Here is a 23,976-nt window from a genome sequence, read left to right as displayed (position 1 = left end):
TCCAGTGGCTTTTAAATCTTGCAAATCTATACTAGCTGTACTTTATTTTTCTTTTGCCAAAAAACAAAAAGATTGAAGCTGCCCCATGCAGATTCTAAACCTCTTCGCTTTGCATGCACACATGTGCCAATTATAGCATTGATAGACTTTATTTGCATTCTCTTTCATGGTTTCATGGTGTCGGAGCTGCCTCTCAGATTTGGATTTAAGATTAGAGTTGCACTATGATAAGAAATGCCATCTCCCTATTTTCGAGGTCAGGTTTGCTTGGAAACATTGTTTATAGTCTTCTGAAAATTGTGATAGAAACATGTTGACTTTTTTTTTTGTTGAAAAAGCAGAACTAGACAATGGTTGATGCTGCTGTGCAGCTGGTTCACCATACTAGACCTACATATTGGTCATTATCCCTGCTGGGTAGACTTCACGGAAAACTCTTAAGATGCTATTCCTACTTTTAAAATGAATGTCTGTATCTGTGGTGGCTCACACGGATATGCATTTCAGCTTCGGACCAGGATCAAATACTACAGTATACCGAAGAAGAAATCTGGCTTTCACTTGCATTTGTTCCTTTTAAACTTCTTTCCTCTAAATTACCATGTTGTCTAGTTCATTGGGTGGATCAGTTGTTGAATGAAATAGCATATGGTTAAAAAGAAGACAGTTTTGTAGAGTGAAAAGGCTGAGTGTGTAGCCCTACCATTTTGTAGCAGTTTGACCCACTTTATAAAGAAGTTTATTATTTTTTTTTTATTTTCCATTAAAGAAACAGTAAACTTGATTCAGAGGTAAAAGCAGATTTGCAGTGTTGGAATGAAAACTGAGCCAGCAGAACAGAAGCCATCTGTTCACAACATACCCTTATTTAAAAAAAGATGAAGGTAATGGCTGAGCATATACTGTACATAGAGTATAGTGGTGGCTTCCAGTTTCCAGTAATTCTTAACATTTGTGTTGAAATATTTCAATAAGATAATTACACTGTTTTGTATTGAAATGAAAGGGTTATTTCTCGCTGTTTACTGGTAAGAGTGAATATTGTGGCCGATGCTGTAGATCTTGCAAGATGGAATAAACGGAGACCTTGCTTAGCAGGAGAAAAGCAGGGGCATAGGAGTAAAGAGTCCCTTGATACCACTTTAAATTGTTTTCCTGCAAGTATATGAAACATAGGAGTCTGTGTGGTCCAGTGGTTAAAGAAAAGGGCTTGTAACCAGAAGGTCCCCGGTTCAAATCCCACCTCAGCCACTGACTCATTGTGGGACCCTGAGCAAGTTACTTAACCTCCTTGTGCTCCGTCTTTCGGGTGAGACGTAGCTGTAAGTGACTCTGCAGCTGATGCATAGTTCACACACCCTAGTCTCTGTAAGTCGCCTTGGATAAAGGCGTCTACTAAATAAACAAATAATAAACAGGTCTAGGGCAAACATTTACCTAGATCATAGTTAGATTGCTCCAACAAGTGCCACTAGGTAAAATCCGCTGTGTTTGTTTTGAAGGGGAATGGCAAGGTGTTTTAAACTTCCAGATACCACTAAAGGCATTCATTTTAAATATCAATACCTGATTGTGCATTCTGTTTTATATGAGATAATGTAATGCATATTGTTGCTTGCTATTCAGTAACAGATTATAGCTTCGTGTTTACGGATATACAGTTATGTTTTTTTTTCTGTAAACATATCTCACTGAAGAAGCCAAATATGTGCGTAGTGAGTCTTTATTACTTGACTGCACAATCCTTGCTTTTTGCTTTCCAGTAGGAAAAAATATTTTAAAATGCCCCACTTTCATGTTTTTGGGCAAAAAAAAAAAAAGTGATAAATGTCCACAAATGGTCATGCAGCACTAATGAAAGTTTTATCTGGTGTAGAAATGTGTGAAAATAAGCTGTACAGTGCTTCACACGTCTAGTTTGTACCCGACAGATCTCAAACTGCAGTGCACTAGAACGACCATTTTGAAAAGAGCTTTGAAACACACTTTAAAGTTACAAGTGTAAAAAGTTGCCAGGATGTTAACAATGAAAAAGAGACATCACAGGCACGTTACTTAAACAGTTGTAGCAACACGTAGGGACGTATAATTAAGTTTTTCGGAACTCCGCTACTTACTCTTCAAGGGTGCTCTTACCATTTGTAGTGATTTTAAAACTTGTATTTCTGACTTCCCAAGGCAGACATTGAAGGTTGTGTGTGTTTTACATAAAACAAGAGTACAACCTTTTGTTGCAGTTGCATGTAAATGGATGGGAAAACAAACAAACAAAAAAAGTTTTAAAAGGGGTTGAGCGGCCCTTTTGTTTTTAATGTCATAAGATGGTAGTTAACCTGATTTAAGGTTGAACAGTTTTATTGCAAGAGGGTGTAAGAAATGGGAGAGATACACACAACTGTGTGTCTGTAACCATTTGATTTGAAGCTGTTTCTGGAGGGGGTGCTGTGCCTTGGCATGCGTTCATTGGGGAGAAGATGAAACCTGCTGTACTTACACCATTTACCTTGTTTTCTCTGCAGCGCTTGTGAAATTACATTAAACGACTGTTCATAAAACAAAACACATTCCACAGAATGAACTGTCAAAATGAGAATTCAGCACTAGATGGATTTTTTTTATGTAAATAAAACAAAGTTGAGTGTGATACTGGAGGAATTGTCTTTTTTTAATACGCATCTATACAGTTAACTCCATCATACAGTGAATACCGTTATCTAAAATACTTGACTCGATTGGAGTCGAATGGCATGTGTGGTACTGTAGGAGTTTGTGGAGACAGCAGATGATCACCACTGATAAATCTTTGTATAAGCAAGTACATTTCCACAGGAATACCGAACAACTCCACTACCTCCCTTGTGTTTTGTATTAAATTGAGAATATTGTATTCCGATGTACTGCGTTGAGTATCTGTTCATATAAATGAATATTCCAAGAAGCTGCTGCTGATTTGAGGTCCAATACAACAGGTTTGAATACAAGAACATATATAATAATAATTTATTTTTATTGCATTTATTAAAAGCGTCTTATGACCAGCATATATGTTTCACTTGATTTAACTGGGGGGAGGGGGAGAATATCACTTTAGAAATTTGTATAAAAATACATCACCGGTAATACATTGTCTGATCTAGGAACTAGCCCTTACAAAATTAAAAAAAAAAAAAAAAACAGCATATGGAAAAATAATTCTAGCCATTCTTCTTTAACAATACATGGGAACAGTAACACTGTGCTGAATTATACATAAATAAAAAGCTAAAAATAATTGATAAAGCGGCAGTTGGCATTGATTCTTGATTTTGCTTATAGCCTTGCATTTTGAAAGCTTACTTCTGTGCCTTAGATGATCTTCAGGTCTTTCATTGATGATGCGAGAGTCTGAAATATGGGTGGGGGGGTGGGGGGGAAAGTATATATATAAATACAATTTTTTTTTTTGGAGGGGGGTGGGGGGTAAACAGGTTTTGCAAACACAAGGGAATTTTTACCTTCACATCCCAAATAGTCATTCCTCCATCCATTCCGGTGGTACAGAATTTGCTGCACTTGGATTTGTCCCCTTCCAGAATTGAGATTTGGCTGTAAATTCATGGAACAGAATGAAAGGCATTGCACGTTTATAACTATAAGTGAGTGTTTCAGTGCCAGCTCTTGTTTTACACTAATCGTGGTAGGTTATCTGAAGGGGACCTTTCCTTCAGTCTGATGCTCTAAAAAGCTTCACACTAGAAAATATTTCAGGCCAGTTGAGTCCTGAGCAGAGATTAATGTGTCTCTAGAATTAGCTCTGCTTGGGTCAGCACAGCAATAATAAGGGATCAGAGTTTGTGTCACGTGATTAAACAAAACTAGACCAGCAATAGCTAGAGCAGAGGAGGTAAAACAGAAAGCAATGAGTTTTTATTTAATACAAGTAATATGAAGTCCTGGTTGCCTTCACTTTGACAGACACGTTTAGGTGTACAGGGTTATGAAACAAGCAGTAGAAAGCCCAAGTCCAGCAAGAGTAAAGATACCTGATGCTGTTTTTGTGCACAGACTCCAGGGTGGCCTTGTCGGTCTCGGAGGAAGCCTTCTTGTCCAGGTTCTGGAAGCGCTCTCGGGCGGTCATCCCACGCTGGGCGTTCTGCTTCGGAATGTCCAGCTTCCCTCCGAAAGTAACGGTACTTTTACCCTCGTCGTAAACGTACAGCATGGGGTAGCAGTCGTGGCCCTGGAAAAAAATAATAAAAATCAGACCAAAGCGTTAACAAGCTACGTGAGAAACATATATATCTATATATAGAGAGAGAGAGAGTATTTTTGAGGAGCTGATCATTTGCCCCTGGAAGTACTGGAAAGGGGCGCAGAGGAGCGGTGGTACCTACAGCTGCAACCAAGCTGTTCTCTGTGATGAAGGTGATGCCCAGAAGGGGAAGGGTCTCGGAGCGCAGAGAAGAAATACTGAGGCAGAGAGAGAGAAACAAAAACAGAACCGGTTACTGAATGAAGGAAGCAAAAAAAAAAAGATGAATTGTAATTCTGCAGTACCTCCTGCTCTTTCCATGCTCATAGTAGCTGCATTTACTGTGTCCTTTTCTAAGGACCAGCCTATAATTTTGTGGCCACTGTTTGCTTTTTAAATCCCTATTTGACATACACACCACCCCTCTCCGGGGAGTGCTGGTCCCCTTTAACCCTGTCTCTACTCACACTGTGTTCTTGCTGCCGGTGGCCACAGCCACAGTGCTGTCGTGGCTGACCCAGGCCACGCGCCCTCCGCTGCCGGAGAAGCAGATGGAGTGGACCCAGCCGTCCGTGCCGCTCGACTCGAACATCAGCTCTCCGAACGGCATCTTGGAGCCCCAGGGAGTCGGGGACGGCTTCTCTTCCACCTCTTTGATATAAGTTGAGAAAATCCTGGGAAAGACACAACCACCCACACCATGAAAACTGCACTCCTTTATAGGGGGAGATGCTTGGGATTCTTCAGACAGAAATTGTTTGGAAGACACAGTAAGCCAGCAAGCTCACTGGTACAAAAAAAACACCTTTCTAATGAAACAAAACCTGATGCTTCATCCAGTAGCTAGCCTGAAGCACCTGCTTGTTTTCCCTTGCATATTTTACCTGCACTTGAAGTCACATGACCCCGCAGCTAGCAGGACGTTGTTAGGGTGCCAGTCCAAACTCAGGACAGTGGAGCGAATCGGCTTCTTGATGTGTTTGCAAACCCACCTGGAAGACAAAATGCAGCCTAATCAATGGGAGGAAGCTTGTGTTAAGCTGTGACACAATATCAACAATATATTTTGTATATGTATATATCAGTGGAAAATGAAAGCAGCCCCCTTACCAGTCATTTTCCTGTTCGAAGTAGCAGATTGAAATGAGTCTGGATCCACTGCCCACAGCAAACTTATTTTCCTTGGGGGACCACTTGACACATCGGGCAGCCCGGTTGATCCTCAGGAGGACCAGAGTGGGCCTCCACACGTTGCCTTTCAGGGTCCAGACGTAGGCATTGCGGTCTGTGCCACAGGTCACAATGCGGTTACTCTCAGGAGCCCAGTCAATGCCTATCGGGAGGCAAAAAGTTAACGTACAAAAAACAAAGCAGGTTTTTACTTTTAAAAATAATTTAAAAAAAAACTGCTAAATTAATACAGGATTACATACTACTGAAGACCTGCAGCAAATATATGTTTTTGCATTCTTTATGCATTCTGCAGTATGAGTTATTTGACTAGTCCTCAAGTTAAATCGCCTATATATTAATGGCATATAAAGAAATATCTTGTGCAGGCGTGTTGAAAAACTTACAGGGCTGCCCACGTCTGAGTTCACAGGGATGAGTTCTGCACACGCTCACCTGTCACCTGCCCGTTGTGCTCCTTCAGCTCGTGGATCTTGAGCCACTTGTCTCCTCCCTCCTTCTTGTAGATGTGGACTTCGTGGTTATTGGGGCATATTGCGATTTCTAAAACAAAGAAAGAAAAAAAAAAGAGGTATAAGTTAATAGAAAACTAGGCACATTGCTGGCATCAGATTTCAATGAGTAACTGGGCTGTAAAGCTGTCATGCCCTTGGTTCCCACACTGCTAATTCAAGCATGGCAAACAGATAATGTTTAATCAGACAAGGAGGCCAATCTCTCCTGCAGTCAGTTCCCCTGCTAAAACCATTTTAGGATAATATGCTCTGCATTTATAAGAATATTGGGTTTAGCCGAGATGGTTAAAACGTACGCCCACTAGGGAAGCATTGTGCACCACTGATATGCTTCCCCACCTCACTTCCGTGCTATATATGTTCCTGTGATATGTTTGATTAAACAGGATTTAGGGGCCGTGCTGCATTTGGCTAATTTAACATCTCATTGGAAAACGAAATTTAGTTATATGATTGTTTTGGAACAGCATTTACCTCTAAAAATAAATCAGTTTTTTTTCTTTTATTATCCTCTAGAAATGTATTTCAGGAGTGGAAAACACAGTTTATTTTGGGTTTAAGCCCAAGGCTGCCTCTCAGACAGCATGTATAACCACTCAAGTATCAACCAAACAATTGTAAACCTTTTCAAACAGCCATGTTTATTTTATGCCAGAGGCCTCACATTTTTTTTCGCTATTTTACAAACACACCCGGTCTGTGGTTAATTCTAGATTCAGGTTTTTTGAGTCACCTCCGGTCTTCAACAGCGCACCATTCATGGTAAAACAGGAAGTCTGGTTGAAATCAGAGAATCTATAGAGCAGGCCCATTCTGCTTTGGTCAAAACGAGCAAAGTGTTCATATTACTGAGATGAACTAAAGCTCTGTGCATTAAGTTTCGATCTGGTTCCAATCTGTCTTTGGTGACGCATTTCAACGTTGCAAATTCTGCACAATACTCAGCTCCCTAAAAGCTACCTTTGTGATGTGCTGGATAAAGTTAAGCCCAGCTGTTCCTGATGTTTCTTACATCAGTTTGAAGAAAACAGCGCTTTAAAACAGACTACCTGTTAACAAACCTCCTGAAGTCTATTACACAGAGCAAACGAAAGATGCTCAGTGGTCAGAAACGACTACACAATCAGCACCCCAGATTACCGCACATTATTCAGCACATTCCTCCCATATGAAAAATAACTCATCAATTATATATTACATTTTTATAATCTGTATATCTAAATATATGTTGACCCCTTTAAATACTGAATTTTTATAACAGAAATATTCATGCCAGAAAATACATTATCTAACTGCATTTGAAAATATGATCAAGTACATTTGTGGATCAAATTGAGCGGCGCTGGTATTTCTTGATACAGCAACCATGCAAAAATATAAAAGCTGTACAGGATTGCCCGGTGGATTGTACATGGTTTCATAGGTACTATAGCTCTTGATTCAGTGCTGTAGCTTTTAGTGAAGAGCACATGGATGCATCAGCAGAGCCTACACATAACAATCATGCACAGCAGCTGAGGCTCTGAACAGCACCCGCAGGTTTACCAAAGGATTTAAACAGGACTTCTAATGAGGATGCTGCAGAGCGATGGGGAGAGTACCGTAACATCAACTAGCAGCAGCAAAGGACAAAAACTTTGCATTCAAAACTGACAGTTTTTATTTGCTTTGTCATAGTATGTGTTGTTGTTGTTGCTGTTGTAGCCTTGGAAATGACATGCATTGCATCTCACATTTTTACTAATCCAGAATAATATTTCTTTGTAAAACATATACTTACGGGTCCGGTCTTTGTTCCAGGCATGACAGCTGATTGGTTCCAGCAGAAAGTTGTAGTAGGACATGGTTTATGCCTTAAAATCAATACAAAAAGTTTTTTTTTTTTTTAACTAAAACTTGCATTGCAGTTAACCTTTCTCCTACCTGCTTTAATAAAAGAGGAAACATGCCAGAGAAGCATAAAATCTACCATAAATCATATGAAGACCTGTTGCTGGAGCATTCAATGAGGAGCTTTGATTGGGCGGGACTTCCCTAATGCAGTATAACAAGTGCTTGTCCTCCATTAGAATAGATCATGTTCATACGAACGGGGTGTACTGAAATAGCCGTCTTCAAGAACTGAAAATTGTCCAACACAGCAGATGCTGAAGGTCTACACTCTCTCTCTGTGTTACAGCACTCACATCTGATTCAATAGAACAGAAATGCAACTGGTACAGCTAAATCGTTTCTCTTTCAAACACTACCCAAGCTTAAAAGGAGAAGTAGTAAACGTTGAAACAACCTTTAATACTTCATGATTAAATAAAAAATAAAAAAAAAGCATGCACACAGAAGTTCTTCCACTAAAGCTAACCAGATGTCATGCCTGACAGTGTTATCACGAAAGAAAAACATGCTATTTTCTCCTGTTTTTGTTGTGTCTGGATCATTAAACCCAGACCACAGTGGTATGTGGTCCTCTACAACAAGGTGTTTGGTGTTTGACAGTATCCTGCTGCAGGTTATATTATTACCACAACTAAGCAAGTATCCTTAAGAAGTCAAGTTTTCAATTGAATGTATTGGTAAAACACACCCTTTTATTTCACAGCACAGTAAAAAAAGGTAATGAGAAAGAAATCAATTCTGAATTCACAATGATTGCATTTTATTGTGCTAACTACAATGGTATTTTTTTTTTTTACAATAGTATTATACGTATCAGTGCTACAAGAGACAAGAGTCTGCAAAAGCTACTCGACTACTTCCTATAGCAAACTCTGCTTTTACCAGATGAAAGTTTCCTTTTTATTTTTTAAATAAATTCTGCATTTTCTTATTCTTAATTTCTTTTATTTTTTTTTTATTTTAAGCAGCAACAGTGGAAAAGATTAAGAATAAATTAAATGCAAAGTTTAAATATAAAACAGCAAACTGGCCCAGTTAACTGAAACATTATACCAAGGAAGTAGAGATAGTCATAACTGTTTATAATTGCTGAAAAACTAAACCTGTAAAAGAGAAACATTATAACTCACCTCTTGTTCAGTTGAAGAAAGCTAAAAGAAAATTAAAAGCAGCGAGACAATGGTCTAAAATGTCAAAAACAGCCTCTGTTCGTGGACTCTGAGCAGTCAACACAAACGCTGGCTGAGCTCTGAAAGAAAAGTCAACTAATTTCTCAAGAAAAACTGTTCCACTTCCCTTTTCTTGCCCCAGAAATGTAACCACTTCCTTGTGTGGGCGTGTCAGCTCACAAGAAACACCCCAGTTGAATTGCAGATGACTTTGCTGCAGATTGTGGGCGGGTCTGTAATGTTTTAGTTCAAGTGGTTTGACCTGTGTAGAGCTTATCTAAAAAAGTATTTTTCTGACTATCTGGCCGGAGGCATAAACCTAAATAAAGACGTGTAAAACAGAAAATACAACCATATGTTGCTGAACGTGCCAAACAAAAAACAACACACAAAAAAATAATGTATGACCCAAACCCATGAGCAGCACGGCAAACATTTCATCTTTTCAGTATCTGATTCCTTAATCAATTTATATAATCCAAACACAAGAATACGATCATCCAGGATTTATTTATTTATTATTGGTATTTGCTATTTAAAATCAAAGGGTGTTTTTAAAGCTTGATGAGTATGCTGCAGACAAACACTGGAATAATTTGCAGTCCACGGATTGCCTGTATTTTTCTTAGACTTGATTGGAGCTTACTGTCTTTATCCCAGTTAAAATAAAAAGATCTAACTTGTGAAACTGGTTCTCAGATCAGCAGCACCGATATGAAAACCAGTGTGCACACATGTGGAATATGAATGAAATTAAGAGTTTATCAAATCATACCCAATGCAACCTGAAAGGGTATAGGAGGCTTAGATATATTTTGCAGTTATTGTGTTTCCTGAGTTCACATTTAAGAATGAGGCCTCGAACAAAGATTTATGACTGAAAATAACACATACTGATGTAATACTATTATTTTTGTAAGGATTAATTTAATATTACAAATATAAATTAGTGTATTCCAATAGGGCCATGTCATTTAGAGCTAGTCTATAATTGTGTAAAATTGATGCCTGCTGATTCAATACAACAAGTTTTTGTGAATACATTTGCAGCAGTTTAGTTTGCTTTTTCTCCAGCTTGGTGCATTTCTCTAACCATTCAACCTCACAAACCAACCCCTAACTTCATTAGATTTGTGCAAAATGAAATGTAACCATCTAAATCCAAATTACTCACATGCACAATGTCTAAGCTAAATAGCATCTATAAAGCATTCTCTTTGTGTATATGCATGAGAACTTTAAGCAAAGGAACTCAGAAACTACAAGCACGCATAACCACTAATATGCTAACTTCGTAAACCTCAATCGACCCATCACATTCATTTGTTTAGTAAGTTAGTAAATAAAACAAATCTGGGAAGTTAATCGAAGTAATTCTAAACCTGTACCTAACATTTCCTCTAGTCATCAACTTTAGGTGACAGGTGTTTCAATCAGAAGAGCACATTCTGTGCCAATTCAGGGGACACTCTCATAGCGCACACTGTACAATGGCTCCCAACAACAACAAAAAAAAAAGTATATTTTAAAGAATACAATTGGGGAGGGGGGATGACACGACAATATTACAACATTAATCAAAAAATAAAAACGCATTTAATACAGTTTTTTTTTCATATTTATTTTATTTCTAGCAGACCATTTACATAAAATTCCCCTTTAAGTTAGTGTTCTACAATGCCTCTGGAGGGACAGATCTTGAATGCCTTTTTATCAAACTGCTGCAGCAGCATTGGTATAGATTAAAGAAAATCACAGCTAAATTAAAAAACAATTATTCCATTTTTTTTTCTGTGGTTTGTAGTTTCCTCAGTGCTTCATGTTGCAATATTGAGAGTTATTACCTAGGAAATGCCTTACTGGGCTCTCACTTCTTGCACACTGTTGTCTTGCTAGATAGCTGTTATTTCCTTCACATGATCCTGAGGCCCTGGATAGAAGACTCCAGAGTCTGTAAAATGAATGAATCAGATGTTTAAATGTTAAGAATTCAGTTCACACTTAGTTCATTTGTAACGTAATGTACTTACAACCCTGGTAAGAACAGCAAATTAAAATATATATATTTTTTTTTCCAAAAAAAAACCAAAAAAAACAAAACTCGGTCTCTAAAAATCAATATACACTTAAAGATTCAAATCATTGGAACAAAAAAAATAAATACCTTGAAGTCCCATATGGTCATGGCTCCATCAATTCCAGTAGTGCAGAATTTCCGACAATCTCCTTTATCGCCTTCATATATAGACACTTGGCTGTAAAGTAATGATATTTACAATTATACATATGTTAAATCTTTATTTATCTATATGATATATGTAACTTCTGCAAAATAATTTTTACTTAAGAAAAAATAATCTCACTTTCTGGCAAGTATTTAATCTCATTTAAGATATAAATGAATCTTAGCTCGATTGCTGGTCTTTCTTCTGAAACGAATTCAGTGGGTACAGACTTCCCTTTATATTGTTTTAGAATTGGCCACTTAGCAGCCATCTTAACTCACTTCAGATAGCAGCATTTGTATGTTCTTGAAAATGTACCCCGCAGTATAAAGACTCCCAGTAATGGTGCCCCTCCACCCTTACGTGATGCTGTTTTGGTGCAGTGTCTCCAGGTTAGAGTTGCGGTCCTCAGTAGTGGCTCTCTTGTCCATGTTGCGGAAGCGCTCCATGGCAGAGATGTTGCGTTGGATGCTCTGCTTCGGAATGTCTAACTTCGAGATGAAGGTCAGGGTGCCACGGTCATCGTAATTGTACAACATTGGGCAGCAGTCATGGCCCTGTAAGGACAGGGGGGGGGGGGGAAAGAAGACAAATTAGAAAGCCCCACTCTCTGACAGCTCTATACAATTCACTGAACAGGATTGCCAAAACAGCAGAGGTACGGAAAGTACTGAAATATTATTTGTTAGACTTAAACTGCAACAAATTAGTTCTGGGATTCCCCATATAGAAAAAATGTTAGATACAGAAAGCATTGCATATAAAATATGTTAGGTATACTGTACAAATGCCACAGCTATGAATACTAAATTAGAAATCTCATCATAATAATATGGCCTCATAATTCACTATTACAAAAATATCCATTGTATCTGCTGCACAATGGCTGAAGCAATTAAGTTCAGTTTCACCTTTCATGGCACATTTTATTCTAAACAGATAACTCTGTAATTTGGAGTAGTACTCACAGCTGCTACAACACTGTTCTCTGAGACGAATATCACACTCAGAAGAGGAAGGTATTCGGTCTTCAGCTGGGAAACACTGAAAAAAAATAAAAAATACCAAGATATAATAAAACCATTCTCAACTAATAATTCATAAGCTGAAAACTTTTTTTTTTTTTAATGATGCCTTTGTAAGGTTCCCAACCTTTTGATTAACTCTGAGATAAGCCTGAAACATATTTTAGAAAAAAAAAATAAGTGAAAACTATTTTGGGACATCAACTGAACATCAACACTGAGTTTGCCTTAATGAAGTTTATAGTAGATCCTTTAACATATTTGAAAGCTTGCTTTCTAACAGATTTTATTTTCTTTGTTTGCTTACATCATGCTTTTAGCAGCGTCTACGACCGACACAGTACTGTCGTGGCTGACCCATGCAAGGCGGTTTCCGCTGACAGAGAAACTGACGCTGTGTACCCATCCTCCACTGCCAGCGCCACCAAACTCTGCCATCACCTGGCCAAAGGGCATCTTAGAACCCCAGGGAGTGGCAGCTGGTTTCTCGTCCACTTCCTTGATGTATGCAGAAAAGACTCTAGGAGAAAAAGAAAGTAATTTATTTGAATGTGATATCTTTCATCGTACATTTTACTGTTTTTAAGAAAAGCATTACAAAAAAAAAGCAGTCAGCCAGATGCATCCAACTTTTCTCACCTGCACTTGAAGTCACATGACCCTGCAGCTAGCAGGACGTTGTTTGGATGCCAGTCTAAGCTCAGGACAGTGGAGCGAATTGGCTTCTTGATGTGTTTGCTGACCCACCTAAACAGAAACAACACTCCGGTAACATAGTGGCACATCACATGAGGTTAGGTTGTGTACCGTTTAAGAGCCACAAAGCAATCTAGAACATTCTCTTTCATGTCATAGTAAATCAAAGATCTATAAAATACTGACAATCTTCAACAGAGCAATCTATTACTATACTGAGGCTGTGTTTATTAACTTGAAAATAGTTCAAAGACAATACACTGTAAGCATACATTTTTGGTTTCCTGTAGCACTTACCAGTCATTTTCAGACTCAAAGTAGCAGACAGAGATAAGTCGAGCTCCACTGCCCACTGCAAACTTATTCTCAGAGGGTGACCACTTTACAAAAGTGGCAGCACGATTAATCCTCAGAATCACCAGAGTGGGTTTCCAGACCCCGTCCTTTTGGCTCCAGACATAAGCGTTGCGGTCTGCGCCACAAGTCACAATGCGGTCACTTTTTGGGGCCCAGTCAATGCCTGAAGACACACGCAAAAAAGCCACCTCAGTATTTGATCTCAGCTTTTTTTTTTCAGAATCATCAACCCATTTCCCAGTGTGATTGTTAAGTACAGAATGGTGAATGAGATGATGTCAAGGTTAGTATATATGGAAAAAACAAAAGGAACCGTTCAGTCTGTGGCTGGTATTACAGCATGGAGGTCAATGTGTGGCTCTGGGCTTGTCATCAGGAGATAATCAGTAAAGCAGTTAGTCTGCTATTGCAGTACCTGTAATGTGCCCGTTGTGCTCCTTAAGCTCATGAGTTTTGACCCACTGGTTCCCACTCTTCTTGTAGATATGGACCTCGTGGTTATTGGGGCTAATGGCAACCTCTGGAGAGGAAATAAAACAACAAAAAAGCAACTTTCAATATATGTTTAAAATTAAAAGGCCTACAACATGTACTGATGTTTCGGGTTATGAATGGGTGGGGCCAAAACAGTTAGCAGCACCCATTATCCAACTCTCTCTCTCTCGTTTTTTAATTACAAAAACAGTGACTTACGAGTTCGGTCATGGTTCCAGGCATGACAGGTGATTGGTTCCAATAGAAACTGATGCAGGGACATTCTGATCACAGGGGTGTTTCGGTCAAATTAATAAAACCTTGAAGAAAGGGAAAATGAAGTTTAACTAGACAGTATTTGACTGCCTGTAAAACGCACACGATAATATACCTACACTATTTTATGAGTGCGCATATAAGCACTAAGCCAAAACACTGTCGCAAAATTTTAACTCGGGGTGCATGCAACACCTTAAACAATGTATTGTAAAGTTCTGAGCCACTACAGGGTGGAGATCCAAGACAATAAAAGGCATGAGTGTGACAAAGTACACTGGAATTTGGCAGGGTTTAAATTACATTACAGTTACTCAAAGCGACGGGTAGAAAGACTGACCCTGTCAATACAAAATCAATACGATGTGTTATGACAAAACGACGTAATGTAAATCGAACGAATTGCACTGTGAAAATAACATTCCAAGATGTAAATTAGGTATATATTTTTTGAATAGGTACGTGTGACATTTGGGTTATATTTAGAGACTCAAATAGAATTGGTTTTTCGAAATCTTCAATCAAAGGCGTTTTCTTCTATGCCCGGCACGTACGTGTATTTCGGGTAGCACTGTACGTCAATTGCACAGAACTGATGTTTCGATTTTCATTCAAAAGGATACCAACCACATCATACACGGAGCCACCTACCTGTTTATTTTTTTTACAGTCAGAGAAGACAGACATTGAAAAAAGGTCCCAAATACTCAACTGTCCCATATTATAAAAAATAAAAAACTGAATGTGATGAAATGTTACATTTTAAATGTACACCCCTCCAAAATATGATCTAATGCAAAAAATACCAATTAAGACGGGGTTGCACATATTAGGCCTCCCTAGCACCGCTGTAGTTTTAAACCACCAGGCTTTCCCATTAACAGAAGCCCGCTCCCTGCTGACTAGACCCGGCATAGTACAGGTGGAGTGAGCCGGTCTCCCTCCAGGCCTTTTTTATCCTGCCCTTTTCTCATTTACCTGTATGTTCGGGTATGCGAGTAAATGTTTCTGCGTTGTTGTGTCAGATGGTGGGCTCGGTTTCAGCAAGTTTAACGGACCTGAATTCGCGGACTCTGGGCAGTCGACACGAATTCACCCCGGGAGTGACTCGAAACTGTCAAGGAGGATCGGAATACAGGAAACGAGAAGGCGCATGCGCTCTGCGGCACTGGCCCTCCTCGGGATACGCAGGCGTGCGAGTCTCCCAACCCACCGCTGCTGAGAGTCAGTGCTGGCTGGAGACTTGCAGGGTGGATGCACGCCTTAGTGGTGAAAAGTGAAAGTACCGTATGCACGTACAATGCAAAGTACAGACATAATGAAAGAATACGACAGCTGACAACATACATAACCCCGCACGCATCTACTAGTACAGCAACAAGACAACGAGTCTCAGTGTAGTAGACAGACATAGGCAAATTAATTAAAAAAAAAATCCAGCACAACGGTCTTTAACATGACATGGTTATTCTTTAGCTATCTGTATAATCTCTTTACCTGCTCAAACCCCTCAAAACCACATTATACCAGTTGGAGTAGTGTCATTCACTCCCCTGTCGGATTATTATTATTATTATTATTATTATTATTATTATTATTATTATTATTATTATTATTATACTAGAGCTGTGGTATGTTTTCTGTACATTTTCTAATGTACAAATGTTGACGTTTTTGTAAATTTATGTTTTTAAAAGCGATGAATGGGACACAACATTTTGCTATAGATTCCCTGATGCCCTATACCAGGGGTGCCCAATCCTGGTCCTGGAGGGCCGATGCCCTCCTGGTTTTTGTTCAAACTGTACACTAAATTGATTAATTGTACCAGTTAAGCATCTAATAAGGGCTTGATTGGTCCAATTAAGTAATTAAGTTCACAGTTGCAACAAAAGCCAGGAGGGACATCGGCCCTCCAGGACCAGGATTGGGCACCCCTGCCCTATACGAATGGCTACATCTTAATTGGCACAGCGGCAGGTCTCAACCTGTCTGCTTTATATGGTTCTGTGGGAGGGAGTCTTCAGGCAATCTAAACTGGGATTGTCAATGCTTCCACTTGTCGGGCTGTGGCTGAGCTTGTTGGAACACACACAGCCGGCGCACGGATTCAGGTTGGGGTCATTAAGCATACAATGCAAAGCCGTGTGCGATCTCCAGCTCGCTATATACCATTTAACCTGTGGTTCTTTAACCGGGAAAACCTCTCGGAGCTGCAGGACCTGAAAGAACCAATATGATTAATCTGCGAGATGAACAGCGCTTTAGGCTAACAGCGGGAATCCGAATTACGAACATTGATATTCCAATGTCGACATAACATGGTACCTTATGTGAAATGCCTTTAGCCTTTAAAACAAAAGAAATATGTCTTCACTTTGTTTTGAAACGCTGAGAGTAGCAGCTGGTTCCAAAGCAATGATGTGTCAACTAGCATGTGTTAGAAGCAGCCTCGTCCCATTTGAATGTGAATAAATCGATGTTGAAACCTAACTATTTAGTTAGCATAAACATTTTTTTTACTGATAATTAAATGGAGCAATTACAGCTGTAACCTGCTCAAGACTGTCATTCGCATCAAGATGCCTGCCCCACGCCCCGCGTTGACTTGGAGATTAATTCCCCCTCTCTCACCTAGAGGGCGCTGTTTCCAGGGCAAAGCTGTGCAACAGTGTTTGAAAGCTATCGCTGCCTATGCTTTCTACCTCCTCGGGGGTTCCTGGGTTCCTTAGTAGATTGTCGATGTTCATCCAGCACATTTTGCGTCCCTAGAGCCAGATTACAACATTTCACTAAAAACCATGAAGATATCGTGTTTTTTTTTTTCAACCTGCACAAATTGCAGTTTATTTTATTGCAGTGCAAAATGACATTTACGAGAGTGCAAAATGACATTTTCGTGGCATAACGTTATGTTACGAATACAAAAAAAATAAAAACATCATCATCATCATCATAATACAAGGTGGATGATGCCATTATGTTGCTTTTGGTGACCTCGTTATCAACACTTCCGCAATTACATTCTAACCTATCCGCATTTGAGAAGCGCACCTTCACGCCTTTAATCCTCGCTACCTTAATTATTTAAACCCTGTGCAGAGCGTTCACGTTGAACCCTCGGTGGATGATAGTTTGCAGGGCAACAGAGTTGTTGAAGAAAGGTAGGGTGGAGGGTTTTTGTATTATTAATTTTGATTACATTTTGCCACTTTTGTTCTATATATATATTCACACACGCTGCAGTACATTTTGCCCATTTTTGAGATAGCAGGGTAATAACCAGTAATACAAATATTCCACGTTTGTTAATGAGGGAATTCAGGCATGCAAACTTTAATTAGATTGTCAGCCTGTTGGATTCGAGTCTGTTACTAGGTGGCGCTGTTTTGCTAGAATGGATAATTGCTAGAATTGTGTAGCAGCACCCATTATGATTTCAATTTGGCATGACCCTTAAAATCTAGTTTTTATGGGTTTCTTGATCTTCCCTTAACTCTGGCCCTTGAGATCCAATCCAGGTTTTTACTCCAAGCAGGTTCTAATTTAGTTAACTGAAGTTAAGAGGCAATTAAGTAATTTAGGACCCCTTGGTTGTAGTAAAGACTGGGATTGGAATTGATCTTGAGAGCCAGAGTGGAGTACCACTACCCTAGAGCATGCATTTTACTTTTTTTTTTTTTTTTTTTTAATGAACTGCCAATGATCATAATTATCAATATTCCTCCAAATGTTTTGGTACAAGTGAAAACAGAAGTTACAGTTTTTCTTAAGTGTACCATTTAAGTCAGGGGTGGGCAATTCCAGTCCTGGAGGGCTGGTGTCCCTCCTGGCTTTTGTTCCAACTTTGTACTAAATTACTTAATTGGACCAATTATTACCAATTATTGGTCTAATTAAGTAATTTTAGAGCACAGTTGGAACAAAAGCCAGGAGGGACACCGGCCCTCCAGGACCGGAATTGCCCACCCCTGACTTAAGTGAACAATCTGTGCTTTCTGGTACCACCCATGTTGAAAGTGATTTGTTTATTTTAGCTGTCACCATGCCTACCACAAATGAAGCAGGTGCGCGAATGAAGAAGTTCAAGAACAAAGGCAAAGATCCAACGGTAAGTGTAAGGAAAGGGTGAAATGGCTTATCTTTCAATGTAATTGGGGAAGCCCCAATGTATGTAGCTGCTCAAACTGGATATAGGCTTAACTGATTCAATTAAGTAAATGGGAGTATATTGTGTGTTTTTTTTTTGTTTATTTTCTCTCAAGTAAAATAATTGCACATACATGCTTAACTTGCATATTTCAAACTTTGCAAATGCATGTTGAATTGGACAGATCCAGAAGTAATGAATACATTTAGCCTAGCAAATAACTCTGTACTTAACTATTGAGGAATCTGTCAACACTTCTTAGTGTGTGTAATGGGCGGTGTTGTGTGATGCACTGATGGATCTTGTCTGAGATGGTGTTAAAAGCTCTAAAACCATGAATGCAGAGGAGCCTGGCTCTCTTGCATTGTGGTTAGAGCTGGCTTGTGGGGTACTGAGTCATGCCCAGCCTCTGCCCTGTTACACATGCACAACACAATATTTGTTAGCCTTGATCCCTGTTTTTGCAGGAGATGAGACGACAGAGGATAGAGGTGAACATTGAACTGCGCAAGAGCCAGAGGGATGAGCAGATTCTCAAGAGGAGGCATGTAGGCTCTCTCCCCGACGATGAACCGCTCTCTCCAGAGCAGCAGAAGCAGGCCAATGAAAAGGTACCGGTGATGCGTGCCATGGCGAACAGTTTAGAGCAAGCTCCCAGTAACGTTGTTCTGTATTGTGAAATTTACAAGAACATGCATTTACCCTGCAAAGTTAGCTTTGTTTCCATGTGGAATGTCAAAATCTTAAAGTATTGGGTTGCTTTAAATCTAATGTGTGAAACTGCTGTGTCGGTAGGTTTCTGCAGCCACCATTGAGGAAATTGTTGCCTGTGTGAGCAGCAGCAGCATGGAGCAGCAGACCAGAGGAACCCAGGCAGCAAGGTACAGTATACTGGGATACCATGTGTGAGCACTTTACGCAATGTGAAGTCTTTTATTCTCTTACTATTATACTTGTATAGTGCAACCATTCACTTGTTCATTTGTAGGTGCAGGGATGGAAATAAGACTGACTGCAGAGCAGTTTGATCAATTCCTGCTTTTACTATGAGTTTAGGATGACACCTGAGCTTGTTGCATATACATTGTGGCTAATGCCACTTGTATTCAAACCTGGAATGGGTGAAACCTGCTATGCAATTGGAGCCATATTTCCATCTTTGAGGTGTGGTATGCAGGGCTTGATTAGCCGGAATGCATAGGAAGCAAGTTAAAGCCTGAGGATAAACTGCTATGCAATGGGAGTCTTATTCCCATCCTTTGCTTGTGCTTCCACCCACAGGAAGCTGCTGTCCCGTGAGAGGAACCCACCCCTGAAGGAGATCATCGAGGCGGGGCTGATCTTCAAGTTTGTAGAGTTCCTGGGCAGGGATGACGAGCACGTCCTGCAGTTTGAGGCGGCCTGGGCTCTCACCAACATCGCCTCTGGGACGTCCTGGCACACGCAGAAGGTGGTGGAGGGGGGGGCCGTCCCAGCATTCATCGCACTGCTATCCTCGCCCCACATGCACATCAGCGAGCAAGCTGTGTGGGCCTTGGGGAACATTGCAGGTAGCTTAATGGACTCTTGCTAGATTTGATTTTAACCAATTTTTAGCTTGCCTGCTTTTCCATTAGTTACCACTAGGTGAACTGTATGCAGGGTGCAATCTTCACTGTTAAATACCTTTTTAATAGGTGTTGATCAGCAAGCACAAGACTCTCAAAGCAACTCTGCAATTGACAGTCGGAGAATACAAAGATAATACGCATGAGTATTGGACCGCTCACTAGCTCACCTCAGACTATCCTCAACGAGACAAAGCCTTGTACTCTACCTGCTACTTAAGTAGTGATGTGCATTTTTAGCTTAACTCTTTAAAGGGGTAGGCTATGCATTCGACAGATTCATTACTGGGAACCATAACGCCACTAATAGGCTTTTTTTTTCTGATAGGTGATGGCCCAGTGTATAGAGATGGCCTTATTGACTGCAATATTGTTCCAGCACTGTTGAAGCTGGTCACTCCAGATACACCTGTAAGTCAATGCTGTCTGTGCAATCCATTCTGGCTAACCAGCTCAATGTTATGAAAGTTGGTAGAACGTGAACCCCCACCCCCCCCCCCCCCCCGCCCCAGACACTGTTGGTCAATTCAATTGGATTCAAATGAAAGCAGTTGAACAATCTCAACAATTATCTAATACCAATCCCTTCTGAATTGGGGGAATTGATTTTTAAAAAGTAATTTGAGTTGACCCCGACCCTGCAGTGTTTCCTGTTCTGGTGCCTCTTTTCCAGGTTGGCTTCCTCCGAAACATCACCTGGACTATGTCCAACCTGTGCCGCAATAAGAACCCTTACCCTCCCCTGACCGCAGTGCAGCAGATCCTGCCGACTCTCATCCAGTTGCTGCACCACGAGGACAAAGACATCCTGTCTGACGCATGCTGGGCTGTCTCCTACCTGACCGACGGCTCCAACGACCGCATTGATGTCGTGTTGAAAACCGGCATTGTTACCCGACTCATCCAGCTCATGGCATACCCAGAGCTGTCTGTTTTGGTGAGTAACAGCAGCACACATTGGAAGTTCAGATCCTCTTGTGTGCTGTATACGGTTTGTAGATAAATGTGTGTTGGGTTTTTTTTTTTTTTTTTTTTTTTTTGCTGTAATGTTGTTAGTAGATGTTGCCCTACCACTTTGAAATGCAGGACCTGTTTGCGTTCCCTATTTGGCACTGTGCCGGCTTGCAGTCTGGTGGATACAAATTAAACCAAGGGCAGTGCTTGCAAATCTCTTGTATTCAAGTCTCCATTTCCTCTCTCTGCAGACCCCAGCTCTTCGGGCCATTGGGAATATTGTGACTGGAACAGACAACCAGACTCAGATGGCCATTGATGCTGGTGTGCTGTCAGTCCTGCCTCCGCTCCTGCGCCACCCCAAGTCCAGCGTGCAGAAGGAGGCTGCCTGGACCGTGTCCAACATTGCAGCAGGGCCATCCCCACAGATCCAGCAGCTCATTACCTGTGGCCTCCTCCCTCCGCTCATAGACCTGCTGAAAAATGTGAGCGAAGCATCTTGCATTTGTTCTGACTATCTGCTCTTGACACCAGTATTCTTGTGAAGGCTAAAAACGATGCTCTTTCCAAACTGCTTTCGGGACCTCAATCAATAACTGCACTTGTCTATTAATGGCATTCAGTTAGTGTCGTGTTTTTTTTTTTTTTTTTACTATATTCAACTGACATGCATTCCAAGGTTAATTGACCCTTTTTCTAGCTGCTGGCTGTTAAACAATACCCAAGTAGGTTTGCTTCAATCTGTTCTTAATGAGCAGATGTATCGTGTGAATTGCTTACTTGCCAGTATTGGGCAGCATTGAGTCAAACATTTCTGCAAACCTTGCATTCACATTCAATTAGCAAGTAGATATTCTTCCCAAGGACTTTTGTGTGCGAGACCCAGTCTTGACTCCATTCTGTGTATCTTCAGGGAGATTTCAAGTCTCAGAGGGAGGCTGTGTGGGCCGTGACCAACTACACCAGTGGTGGTACTGTGGACCAGGTGGTGCAGCTAGTCCAGTGTGGGGGGCTGGAGCCCCTGCTAGCCCTTCTTGCGGTCAAGGACAGCAAGACCATCCTGGTGGTCATGGACGCTATCACCAACATCTTCATGGTGAGCTGCGTACAACAGTTTCTGTCTTAATGTTGCACAACTAGAAATGTTATGTACGCTAAAAAAGCAAAAACACACTACAACAAACTGCAGTACTCTAGTGACCTGCTCCACTTTGGTAATGCTGTGCACTAAAGCGCTACACTGTGTAATGTATTGTAGGCAGCAGATAAACTGGGTGAGATTGAGAAGCTGTGTCTGCTGGTGGAAGAGCTGGGGGGGCTGGACAAGATTGAGGCCCTGCAGAGCCACGAGAACGAGTCTGTGTACCGAGCAGCACAGGCGCTCATAGAGAAGTACTTTGAAGAGGTAAGAGTGGATCACTTTCAATGGGGCCGTTATTCAAGTTGTCTATAGGTGTATTTAGCAAGTAACTTTGCAAAATCCCTCTTCACTTAATAGTTAGTGTCTTGCATGAAAACCAAAAGGTCTGCTGTGTTTTGAAAGCCCCTTTCTTTTAATGAACAGTTTAGTCACTTGCTACAAACAGAGACATCTGTGAAATGTAGGGTGTTGGAGCACAAGAAATCTGAGTGTTTAAAAATTCCATTTCATTAACCTCGCCCATTTAAGAAATGGGTTATTGGATTGCATTTCGAGCAAGCAAAGCATATTGATGGATTAAAGCATGTGGAGCCCTTTTCTTGTGGGTGTAATTGGAATGGTGCTAGTGGACAGGGGGAACTCAGTGGAGCTCCTACATTGTCAGGTATGGAATCTAACTAAATGGATCCCCTTACTTCACATATAACACTTGCCATTCCCTTGGTCGAACTTGTCCCCAAGACTCGCCTTTTGAACACACACCAACTAACCTTTTTTTGATGTTTTCACTGTGTGTAGCCTGACCTAATATTTATCTGTTTGAACATTGCTGGTTTTAATTTTTAGAAGTAGAAATTCCCATTTGATCGCCTGTTTGACAAAAGTGTGTTTTATAGAAATTTTTTTGTTTTTTTTTGTCCTCCACAGCCTTGCCAGGTTCAGACATTTTTGCTATGCAGTGTAAATAGATGACTTGTAACTGGTGGTAGGCATGTTTACTGCTGTTCTGTGTGTTCTTTACATAAGACTCTAAAGATTAAGTTCTTTTCCCATTCAAGGAAACTGATGCAGAAGCCCTGAAGGTGGCGGCTACAGAGACGGATTATATTTTCCAGGCTCCAGAAGTGCAGCAAAAATTCAATTTCTGAAGGAGATGCTGTGAATTGCATTGCTTTCCTGTCTTGCATCAATGCTTGATGTTCAGAAGCCCTTTTTTTGTGTATTGATAACAATGCTCTTAAGTTGCATATTAAATCTGTATAAAATATGTATCAGACCTGATTTGTGAAATTTAAAATGTTTATGTTGATTGATGGGAATAAAAATATTTTGCAATATCCACGTATATCAAGTACTTGTATGCTTTACCTTGCATTTCAGATTTAGATCCATTTGATCAGAATGGCCAAGTGTACCTTGGCAACGCATAGGTGCTTGTGATTAGGTATTCAAAAGACACTTCAGCCAAATGTTGTGAAATGTGTGCCCCCCACACACAGCAGTATGAAAAACTGTGCCCCTGATGCTTTCTATCTTCACATAATTAAGAGTTTAATTTAATCATTCAATAGCAGAACTCTACACCTTATTGTATATCCACCTTTCTGCATGCACAACCCACATCAAAGGACATTCTGAATACAGATGGAAAGGACAATGTTGGACAAATTAGTTGTAAGCTGAAAATACACCCTTGTATAAAAGTGAATTTATCATAACTATAGGACCCTATCAAATTTCTTTTCTCTGAAATCGTATAGCCTTTGTAAACTGCATCCCTTTCAATGCACATGCTGGCTCTATAGTTTACTGTTCTGTTGCTAACCAAGCCCTGGGGTAGTATTGGGGCAACCATACAATTCTAAATTCTCCTCACGGCGCATGCTTTAATTACAAATTCCAGTGCTCTTGCTATACTTGGCTGTAGCCCTGTAGGGGGGAGGTGCCCTTGAGGTAACAGCTCTGCAGGAAGGGAGCTAGGACACCAAGTAGTGGACTTCCACTGTGTGGGGGAGGGGGTTAGGTTATGGAACTGCTCTACTGTGGTTTCGAAGTCTCACAGTGACTGTATT

At 40.4% G+C, this 23,976-nt stretch overlaps 3 protein-coding genes across 3 annotated transcripts; 1 reads left to right on the top strand and 2 right to left on the bottom strand.

The window, feature by feature from the left end:
- Window positions 1-2,988: 2,988 nt before the first annotated feature.
- LOC117431531 (actin-related protein 2/3 complex subunit 1B-A-like) lies at window positions 2,989-9,115 on the bottom strand. The gene is made up of 10 exons (XM_034052526.3): window positions 8,961-9,115; window positions 7,718-7,790; window positions 5,858-5,965; window positions 5,342-5,564; window positions 5,116-5,223; window positions 4,699-4,905; window positions 4,374-4,449; window positions 4,023-4,219; window positions 3,495-3,585; window positions 2,989-3,384 (listed from the first exon to the last, which is right to left on the bottom strand). The coding sequence occupies exons 2-10, from the start codon at window positions 7,779-7,781 to the stop codon at window positions 3,346-3,348; spliced, it is 1,113 nt and encodes a 370-aa protein (XP_033908417.1). The 5' UTR covers window positions 7,782-7,790; window positions 8,961-9,115; the 3' UTR covers window positions 2,989-3,345.
- A 1,489-nt stretch (window positions 9,116-10,604) lies between these two features.
- On the bottom strand, window positions 10,605-15,289 carry LOC117431530 (actin-related protein 2/3 complex subunit 1A). The gene is made up of 10 exons (XM_034052525.3): window positions 15,031-15,289; window positions 13,996-14,096; window positions 13,718-13,822; window positions 13,243-13,465; window positions 12,889-12,996; window positions 12,557-12,769; window positions 12,193-12,268; window positions 11,588-11,781; window positions 11,164-11,254; window positions 10,605-10,950 (listed from the first exon to the last, which is right to left on the bottom strand). Exons 2-10 carry the CDS (start codon window positions 14,057-14,059, stop codon window positions 10,912-10,914), a joined length of 1,113 nt encoding a protein of 370 aa, XP_033908416.1. The 5' UTR covers window positions 14,060-14,096; window positions 15,031-15,289; the 3' UTR covers window positions 10,605-10,911.
- Window positions 15,290-17,093: 1,804 nt separating this feature from the next.
- On the top strand, window positions 17,094-23,241 carry LOC117431524 (importin subunit alpha-5-like). The gene is made up of 11 exons (XM_034052518.3): window positions 17,094-17,216; window positions 18,090-18,163; window positions 18,670-18,813; window positions 18,998-19,083; window positions 19,484-19,752; window positions 20,138-20,220; window positions 20,483-20,746; window positions 21,015-21,248; window positions 21,677-21,859; window positions 22,022-22,168; window positions 22,963-23,241. The coding sequence occupies exons 1-11, from the start codon at window positions 17,180-17,182 to the stop codon at window positions 23,050-23,052; spliced, it is 1,611 nt and encodes a 536-aa protein (XP_033908409.3). The 5' UTR covers window positions 17,094-17,179; the 3' UTR covers window positions 23,053-23,241.
- Window positions 23,242-23,976: the final 735 nt, after the last annotated feature.

Source organism: Acipenser ruthenus, chromosome 22 (genome assembly GCF_902713425.1).
Source record: "Acipenser ruthenus chromosome 22, fAciRut3.2 maternal haplotype, whole genome shotgun sequence".
In the NCBI taxonomy this organism is placed as follows: Eukaryota; Metazoa; Chordata; class Actinopteri; order Acipenseriformes; family Acipenseridae; genus Acipenser; species Acipenser ruthenus.
Note: the sequence above shows the minus strand (reverse complement) of the source record. Positions and strands in the feature narration are given on the sequence as shown.